At 52.9% G+C, this 10,000-nt stretch overlaps 1 protein-coding gene across 2 annotated transcripts in view; it reads right to left on the reverse strand.

The window, feature by feature from the left end:
• Window positions 1-10,000, reverse strand: part of sf3b2 (splicing factor 3b, subunit 2) — a 33,954-nt gene that overhangs the window by 435 nt on the left and 23,519 nt on the right. For both annotated transcript variants that reach the window (XM_048525165.1, XM_048525164.1), the window contains 7 exons: window positions 9,059-9,148; window positions 5,762-5,869; window positions 5,383-5,490; window positions 4,876-5,021; window positions 4,144-4,245; window positions 3,133-3,232; window positions 863-1,048 (listed from right to left, as the gene is read on the reverse strand). In XM_048525165.1, coding sequence (XP_048381122.1) covers window positions 863-1,048; window positions 3,133-3,232; window positions 4,144-4,245; window positions 4,876-5,021; window positions 5,383-5,490; window positions 5,762-5,869; window positions 9,059-9,148 — 840 coding nt within the window. The remainder of the gene's footprint in view (window positions 1-862; window positions 1,049-3,132; window positions 3,233-4,143; window positions 4,246-4,875; window positions 5,022-5,382; window positions 5,491-5,761; window positions 5,870-9,058; window positions 9,149-10,000) is intronic.

Here is a 10,000-nt window from a genome sequence, read left to right on the forward strand (position 1 = left end):
CACTACAATCTCAGCACCAGATTACAGTAAGCTCACTGATGACAGAGCAGGCGCACACACAATAAACCTGGTGACAGCCAGCCCTGCTGGGTTCTGGATCAGTGCCAGCCCCCAGGAACAAGGACAGAATTCAGTAGGTCACCCTGCCCCATGCCCCTATCAATCTACACTCGGCATCGCCTACCAGTTCAGGCTGAAGTACAGATTACATTAACGGCCCACTGCCGGCCTCCTGAATGGGGAGGCTCTCGGGCTCATTATTCCACCACAGCACACACAAACAGGAGCTACCCAGCTTACTGTCTCTGTCCTGGGAATGGTCAGTTGGGGCGGGGGGGGGGGGGGGGGGGAAAGAGTGTCGAGGGAGCTTAAATCTGTGTCTAACCCTGTGCCAACTCTATCGTGGGAGTGTTTGAAAGTTGGGGGGTCGGGGGCGGGAGCGTAGAGGCAGCTTTTGTCTGGATCCAACCCTGTGGCAGTGTTTGATTTGGGTGTGGGTGCGTGGGGTGCAGCGTAGAGGGAGTTTTCCTCCAGATCCCCCAGTGTTGCCCTTGCTCTGGGAGCACCGCTGGGTGAACCGAGAGAGGGAGACGACGTACCTGCCTTTCCCATGGCTACGTCTGCTCTCGGGTACCCATCGGGGGGAATCTGTGGTACCGACTGTGCAGATGGGAAGGACAGGGGGTGGGGTGTGTGAGACACATCCCGGAGGATGGTAATTAGATACTGGGAAGGGCCCATTCCTGTTCGATCAGCTCCCACTGAGCTGTTGGCCTGCTGCACCTCACCAGGAGCTGGTTTAAGGTAATGTTGCGTTTGTCGAAGGCAGCAGGAGGACGAGGAATGGAGAAATTGTTCTTACCTTCTGTTTGGCAGCATGTTCAGCCACCATATCACTGAAATCCTCCTTCTCCACCTGGGCCTGCTGCTCACGGACCCGCTCCTCGTATTTCTGGGTCATGGCCATTGGGTCGAGCTCCAACTCCTCTGGTGCCAGAGCCACCTCGATCCCCTGGGTCTCAGGGGCTGGGCCTTTGCGGCTGATCACCTATCAAACACAGCAGCTTCAGCATCACCTCGCACAGGGCTCAGCAGGAAACTACAGCACAGCAACAGGCCCTTCGGCCCTCCAAGCCTGTGCTGATACATTTTGCCCTTCCACACTAAAACTGTCTTCACTTACAGGATCCATATCCCCCTACTCCCTTCCTGTTCATGTATTTGTCCAGGTGCGTCCTCAATGCTGCTAGTGTGTCGGCTTCCCCCCCGCCTGCTCTGGCAGCATGTTCCAGGCCCTCACCGCCCTTTGTGTGAAAAAGCTGCCTTGCGCATCTCTTTTAAACTTCCTCCTACCCTTTCAACCTGTGTTCTCTAGTCATTGACCCCTCCACCCTGGGAAAATGTCTCACTTTCCATTCTATCCATACTGTTCACAAGCTTCTAAACTTCTATTAGATCACCCCACAACCTCCTGTGTTCCAGTGAAAACAAACCCAGTCTATCCAGCCTTTATTCAGAGCTAAACTTCCCCCCACCCCCCCAAAACCAGGCAGCATCCTGGTTAGACACAATCAGCTGTGACTCCCAGCCCCAAACACAGGTGAACTACTGTTGAGGATAACAGTAGGTTACAGGCTATTGAATTGTTACGGGTTGCGTCCCCTCCAGAGCCTTTCGGCACCAACCAGGAGTCCCACGGGGCAGCAGGGGCTCTGTATGCAGCACTAACACCAGCACAGAGCAGATGGGCCAAGTGGCCTGTTTCAGACGACTGCTTACTGGGACCCAGTTCACCTCAACCCAACCCTGTCCTCAAAAGGCTGCTCAGGCAGTCACGGGAAAGCTGGTTCGTTTGGGCTTGGTGGGAGGAATGGTTTTCAATGTGGCGTGCTACTGAGGGGTGGGATGTCCAACGATGTTTCTCCAGACGGCCATCCTGGCAGTGTTGCTTCTTTCTCTCTCAGCCCAAGGTACAATACAGATCCATTAGGCAAACAGCAATTACTGCACAGAGGCAGCAGGGGACACTGGGGAGATTTACCCAGCCCACGACCTCTAGTGCTGTAAAAATAGCATGTAGCAAAATCGTTATAAAGATAGTGTGTCAGGGCCACAAAGACAGAGTTACGCCACACACGGAGAGCCCTGACCTTGAACAGACCGAGTGCCAGCAGCCCTCACAAAAACACCCCCGTCTCACAATCATTTCCACTCATCTATTCACCAAGATGCCACAGAGCCTCACTTGAAGAATAAAGGTGAATTTCTGTAGCACCTTCCCCTGCCTCACGGCCAAAGGAGTGTTCGATTGAAGCCTGGTCACTGCTGCCATGTTCAGAAACATGGCAGCCAATCTGTGCACAGCACTCTGGTAAGGAGGCAGAATTGGCAGAGGGATGTCTACAAGGCCCTGGGCTGAACTGTAGAGTCTGAGTCTGAGATCCAGCCCCAGGTCAGTGCAGCAGACAGCTGGCTAGTTTCACACTCCACAGCCTGGTGCTCCAGTAGGCACATCACCATCACGCAGATGGTGAGAGTCATACAGCTCAGAAACAGACCCTTCAGCCCATCCAGTCCATGCCAAACATAATCCCAAACTAAACTAGCGCCCCCCCCCCCCCCCCCGCCTGCTCCTGGCTCATATCCCTCCAAGCTTCTCCTATCCACGTCCTGACCCAAATGCCTTTTAAATGTTGTAGCTGTACGCAGACCCACCACTTCCTCAGGAAGCTCATCCCACACACAAACCACCCTCTGTGCAAAGAATTTACCCCTCATGTCCTTTTTAAAATCTCTCCTCTCACCTTCAAAGTGTGCCCCCTAATCTTGAAATCCCCCAACCTAGGGAAAAGAAACCCACCATTAACTCTATCTGTACCCCTCATTATTTTATAAATCTCTGTAAGGCTGCCTCTCAACCTCCTGCGCTCCAGTGCGGACCTGCACTAATTCCTGACCCAGGGGTTGAGTGTACAAACGCTATCCCCCCAGGACAGGTGCCCCAAACTCAGCACAGGCTGTGAGGGTACAGACTTAACCTGACAGGACCACAAATAGGCTCTACTGATGAGAGCCAAGCGTGAGAGGGGTGGGGGATTCCCGCACACCCCTTGGGTGCTGTGAGGGACTCACCGCTGACATGTCATAGATGTGTGTCGAGCCCATCATGGCCCCCCCAATTGTCGCTGTCCGTTTCTCTGGCACCGGGATGTACAGCTGAGGGGTGTCTCCACTGGGGAGAGAAAGGAGTTACAGTTAGAACAGACCTCCCCCGTGCCCAGACCCTGCTTCCCCACCCGTCCCCAAACCCCCACCAACAAACCAAACACCTCCTTCCCCACCATTTCACCTCAGGCCATGCCCAGGATCCTACTGACACAAAGTTGAGTTGACATTCCCTCCCAACTGTTGACCCCCCCCACCCCCATTCACACTGCTTCCCATCTCGATGGCCTTTCGGCCCATTGAGAGTGTACTGCCAAACCCGTACTATATCTACACACTCCCTTCACCTCCTTTCCAGCACTAGCTGGGTGTAATAGATACAAACCAGAGCTATAGATGGCCACTCAGCACCCCCTGGCCTACGCCCCCTTCCGATACGATCACTGCACATTCCCTCCTTGCTGACCCAGGGTCAATCCACACTGCTTTAACAATATTCACAGACTCTAATTCCACTGCCTTTTCAGGGAGGGAGTTCCAGAGTCTCATGGCAAAGATTTCCCCTCATTCTGTCTCTGACTCAGAGTTTTAAACAATGAACACCCCCCTCCGCCGATCTAGAATCTCTGATGACTGGAAACGTTTTCTCCACAATCCCCTTCCCTCCCCCCCCACTCAGGATCTGATACATTTCAATCAGGCTCCCTCTGGCTGCACGCAACACCAGTGGATCCCAGCCATGGTCATCCAATCTTTCTTTATACAATAGTCCGCCCCACTTTCCAGGAATCCGTCTGGGAAATCTTCCGTGAACTGTCCACAATGCATTTACAACATTCCTGGAATAGGGAGACCGGCTCTGTACACCGTTTTCCAGCTGTGACTGCACCAGCACGTGGTATCACCAGAACATAACCTCCTTACTCTTGTATCATGCCCCTACACACTGCAACACCGAGGCTCGTGGGGGGTCCTCACCCATCCATGGCCTCCTCGATCTTCTTCTTCCGCAATTCAATGAGTTCAGGGGTCTCCATTCCGGCCGGGACAGAGGAGAACCCGCCTGGGGTAATCAGCCCACTGCAGAGAGAGCGAGAGAGTGTGTGAATGGGAGGGGGAAAACAATCACTTTCAGGGAACAGGCCACCAGCCTGAACAGATACCCAGGGAGGGTGGGAGAGCAGTTGGGGTAGGGGGTACGAGCCAGGAGAGAGTTGGGTGAGCTGGGCCTGGAGATGACGAACATGGGGGATATGATGTGTGGGGGGAGGCAGATCCAGAAAATGGGGGTGATCCCCACTGAGGCTGTGACAGACCAGTTTAATCACAGATTATTAACAGGGAGAAGGATGGGGTTGTTCATGTGAAAGTGGCCGATGGGCTTTACCACAGGAGATTCCCGCAGATCCAGTTCTGGGAATGGGACAGGCACTGTGATCACTGAGACACTGTGGGTGAGGGAGGAAGAGAGGAGGGGTAGAGTTGGGGACTTGGTGGGGGTGGGGTAAGGAGCGAGGTAGGTTTGGTGCGAGGGGGCAGTCAGGCAGAGGTGGGCACTGGCAGTGTAGGCCAGGGCCAGCAGAGATGGGCGAAGACTGATCCGAGAGGATACCGGAGAGAATGGCGTGGGAGCAGAAGAGTAGCCTCTGGGTCCAAGCTACAGATAGGCCATGTGCCCCCACAGTTTGGGGATTTGCCTCGAGTCACTACCTGTCAGCTGGGGTGATGAAGCCGGTGTCGTCTGGTTTATCTTCATCACTCTCATCCTCCTCCTCCTCTTCCTCAGAGGATTCCTCATCGGAAGGTTCGAGCTCACCCCAGGGAGTCCGATCCAACTCCTCCTCCTCAGTCTTCGCCTGCGGGGGAAGATCAGAAACCTCTTCATCTGTGTACCTCCCACAGGAACAGGAGGGGACCATTCAGCCCCTCAAATCTATCCCACCAGAAAAAAAGAGAGAGCTGCTATTCAATAGAGTGCCCGGACAGTTGCTAAATTGTGGTGCGGTTTCACAGGAGGAAGCACACTGGTGTCAGCTCCCTGCACTCCGATAGTGCATGACGTGTGTAGAGTCTCGGGAGGGGGGTTCCAGAGCTACATTAGCCTAAGCTTTGTCACCTTGTGTGCCAGAGACACTGGCACTGGGCAGTCAGAGGTGTGCGTAGGGTCTGAGGAGGAGTCTTACTGCGTCGTGACAGCACCAGCTCGGTGGGATTTACCTGAAATTCCAGCGCATTGGTCCCAAACACATCACCGTACAGTGGCTTCCCGGTTTCATCGACAGGTGGCTTTCCCCATCCTCCAGCATGGTAACCAAAGGAGCAGCTCTGCAGGGGAAGCATACAGACACTTCACAGCCTGAACATTACTAGGAAACAAAAGGGTGAACAGACCAAGGCAGGCTCAGGCGTCCCAGGTCCACCTTCTTAAAACTCCCAATTGCTGTCGATCTGGGTTAGCGACCCTTCTGTCACTGAAAAGTTTCTTCTCATGAACTTGACCCAACAATCCTCCCCCACCCCAACAACAAGAGGAAACTCACTGGCCTGACCCGCCATTTCCCTCATGTCCCGTCACATTCAGGAGGATCATACGTACCTCTGGGATAGGAGAGTTGAGGCCGGGGATTTTGAGATTGGGATAGGATGGAGGAGGACCGTATCTCTGCATGGCAATCAGCCATGGTGGAGGGACCTTGTGCGCGTTCTGTGGAAGACACAAACATTACAATAACCAAAACGCAAACTGTTACAAAAAGCTACTTCAGAAACACAGAGAATCTCCCACACAGAACAACTCCAATTTGCAGTCTTCATGCCGGCAAAAATCCAACTGAACTTTTGCATATAACCGTAAAGGGAAAGGCAGGGAAGGTCACTGGGAGCATCTTAGAGGGGAAGATAGAGGAGCAGGTTTGATTGGGGGATAAATTCTGGAGCTTATGGGCCTGCCAGCTGAGGGTCACAAGTGGGAGTGATCTCAGAGCATTTGAAGATTGAAAAACTGGAGGAGGATCCAGAGACAGATACTGCTGAGTCAGCCAAGCTGTCGTACTGGTGCCAATCACAAACTGAGAGACCTTCCTTCACTGGCAGTGTGAGCAGGACGAGATCAGTTGTGGCCATCCAAAGCCCCAGACAGCGACATACAGTTCCCAATTCACACCCTTGCATACCAGGGACTCTGGCCTTTAACGGAATTCCACAACTCGAGGGAATTTGGGAGATACCAAGGTTCATTTTACGAGTGAGAAATAATTCCTCTTTCCAAATTTTAATTCTGTCTGGAAGTGATATTTTAGAGCAGGATGGCCATGGGATACAATTTGGGCAAGAAGGAAGGCTGGCCCTGTATAACACTAGGGGAACAGAGCTGGGGGGGTGTGGTACGGGTCTGTCCCTGTATAACACCGGGGGACAGTACCGGTGGGGATGGGTCTGTCCCTGTATAACACTGGGCGACAGTACCGGGGGTGGGGGTTACGGGTCTGTCGCTGTATAACACTGGGGTACAGTACCAGTGGGGATGAGTCTGTCCCTGTATAACACTGGGCGACAGTACTGGGGGTGGGGGTTACGGGTCTGTCGCTGTATAACACTGGGGTACAGTACCAGTGGGGATGAGTCTGTCCCTGTATAACACTGGGCGACAGTACCGGGGGTGGGGGTTACGGGTCTGTCGCTGTATAACACTGGGGTACAGTACCAGTGGGGATGAGTCTGTCCCTGTATAACACTGGGCGACAGTACCGGGGGTGGGGGTTACGGGTCTGTCGCTGTATAACACTGGGGTACAGTACCAGTGGGGATGAGTCTGTATCTGTGTAACACTGGGCGACAGTACCGGGGGTGGGGGTTACGGGTCTGTCGCTGTATAACACTGGGGTACAGTACCAGTGGGGATGAGTCTGTATCTGTATAACACTGGGCGACAGTACCGGGGGTGGGGGTTACGGGTCTGTCGCTGTATAACACCGGGGGACAGTACCGGTGGGGATGGGTCTGTCCCTGTATAACACTGGGCGACAGTACCGGGGGTGGGGGTTACGGGTCTGTCGCTGTATAACACTGGGGTACAGTACCAGTGGGGATGGGTCTGTCCCTGTATAACACTGGGCGACAGTACCGGGGGTGGGGGTTACGGGTCTGTCGCTGTATAACACTGGGGTACAGTACCGGTGGGGATGGGTCTGTCCCTGTATAACACTGGGCGACAGTACCGGGGGTGGGGGTTACGGGTCTGTCGCTGTATAACTCTGGGGTACAGTACCGGTGGGGATGGGTCTGTCCCTGTATAACACTGGGCGACAGTACCGGGGGTGGGGGTTACGGGTCTGTCGCTGTATAACTCTGGGGTACAGTACCAGTGGGGATGAGTCTGTCCCTGTATAACACTGGGCGACAGTACCGGGGGTGGGGGTTACGGGTCTGTCGCTGTATAACACTGGGGTACAGTACCAGTGGGGATGAGTCTGTATCTGTATAACACTGGGCGACAGTACTGGGGGTGGGGGTTACGGGTCTGTCGCTGTATAACACTGGGGTACAGTACCAGTGGGGATGAGTCTGTCCCTGTATAACACTGGGCGACAGTACTGGGGGTGGGGGTTACGGGTCTGTCGCTGTATAACACTGGGGTACAGTACCAGTGGGGATGAGTCTGTCGCTGTATAACACTGGGGTACAGTACCAGTGGGGATGAGTCTGTCCCTGTATAACACTGGGGTACAGTACCAGTGGGGATGAGTCTGTCCCTGTATAACACTGGGGTACAGTACCAGTGGGGATGAGTCTGTCCCTGTATAACACTGGGGTACAGTACCAGTGGGGATGAGTCTGTCCCTGTATAACACTGGGGGACAGTACCAGTGGGGGTGAGTCTGTATCTGTATAACACTGGGGTACAGTACCAGTGGGGATGAGTCTGTCCCTGTATAACACTGGGGTACAGTACCAGTGGGGATGAGTCTGTATCTGTATAACACTGGGGTACAGTACCAGTGGGGATGAGTCTGTCCCTGTATAACACTGGGGTACAGTACCAGTGGGGATGAGTCTGTCCCTGTATAACACTGGGGTACAGTACCGGTGGGGATGAGTCTGTATCTGTATAACACTGGGGTACAGTACCAGTGGGGATGAGTCTGTCCCTGTATAACACTGGGGTACAGTACCAGTGGGGATGAGTCTGTCCCTGTATAACACTGGGGTACAGTACCAGTGGGGATGAGTCTGTCCCTGTATAACACTGGGGTACAGTACCGGTGGGGATGAGTCTGTATCTGTATAACACTGGGGTACAGTACCAGTGGGGATGAGTCTGTCCCTGTATAACACTGGGGTACAGTACCAGTGGGGATGAGTCTGTATCTGTATAACACTGGGGTACAGTACCAGTGGGGATGAGTCTGTATCTGTATAACACTGGGGTACAGTACCAGTGGGGATGAGTCTGTCCCTGTATAACACTGGGGTACAGTACCAGTGGGGATGAGTCTGTATCTGTATAACACTGGGGTACAGTACCAGTGGGGATGAGTCTGTATCTGTATAACACTGGGGTACAGTACCAGTGGGGATGAGTCTGTCCCTGTATAACACTGGGGTACAGTACCAGTGGGGATGAGTCTGTCCCTGTATAACACTGGGGTACAGTACCAGTGGGGATGAGTCTGTATCTGTATAACACTGGGGTACAGTACCAGTGGGGATGAGTCTGTATCTGTATAACACTGGGGTACAGTACCAGTGGGGATGAGTCTGTATCTGTGTTATACAGTGACAATTCCAGATGGGAGCAGGTCCGTTGCTGTTCGGGATAGAGACGAGTTTAGGTGTCTGAGAAGTCAGGAAACCTGGTTTCATTCCTCTCAAAGATGGGATGGAATTTACTAACCGCTCCAACAGGCATTCCCAGAGCCAGCCTGAGCTCATCAGATAAATCTCCAGGTTTCTTCTCCTTCAGCCGAGTCTCAAACTCTTTACCCTATCACATGGAGCAAACAGAATACAGTCAGGCAGGCAGGTACTCACTAACTCACCACGATGCAGTACGGAGTTTATACACACACACACTCACACTCACACAAACACACACTCACTAACTCACCACGATGCAGTACGGAGTTTATACACACACACACTCACACTCACTAACTCACCACGATGCAGTACGGAGTTTATACACACACACACACACACACACACACACACTCACTAACTCACCACGATGCAGTACGGAGTTTATACACACACACACACACACACACTCACTAACTCACCACGATGCAGTACGGAGTTTATACACACACACACACACACACACAAACACACACTCACTAACTCACCACGATGCAGTACGGAGTTTATATACACACACACTCACACACACACAAACACACACTCACTAACTCACCACGATGCAGTACGGAGTTTATACACACACACACACACACACACACAAACACACACTCACTAACTCACCACGATGCAGTACGGAGTTTATACACACACACACACACACACACAAACACACACTCACTAACTCACCACGATGCAGTACGGAGTTTATACACACACACACACACACACACACACAAACACACACTCACTAACTCACCACGATGCAGTACGGAGTTTATACACACACACACACACACACAAACACACACTCACTAACTCACCACGATGCAGTACGGAGTTTATACACACACACACACACACACACACACACACACTCACTAACTCACCACGATGCAGTACGGAGTTTACACACACACACACACACACAAACACACACTCACTAACTCACCACGATGCAGTACGGAGTTTACACACA

This window comes from Stegostoma tigrinum, chromosome 42, assembly GCF_030684315.1.
Source record: "Stegostoma tigrinum isolate sSteTig4 chromosome 42, sSteTig4.hap1, whole genome shotgun sequence".
In the NCBI taxonomy this organism is placed as follows: domain Eukaryota; kingdom Metazoa; phylum Chordata; class Chondrichthyes; order Orectolobiformes; family Stegostomatidae; genus Stegostoma; species Stegostoma tigrinum.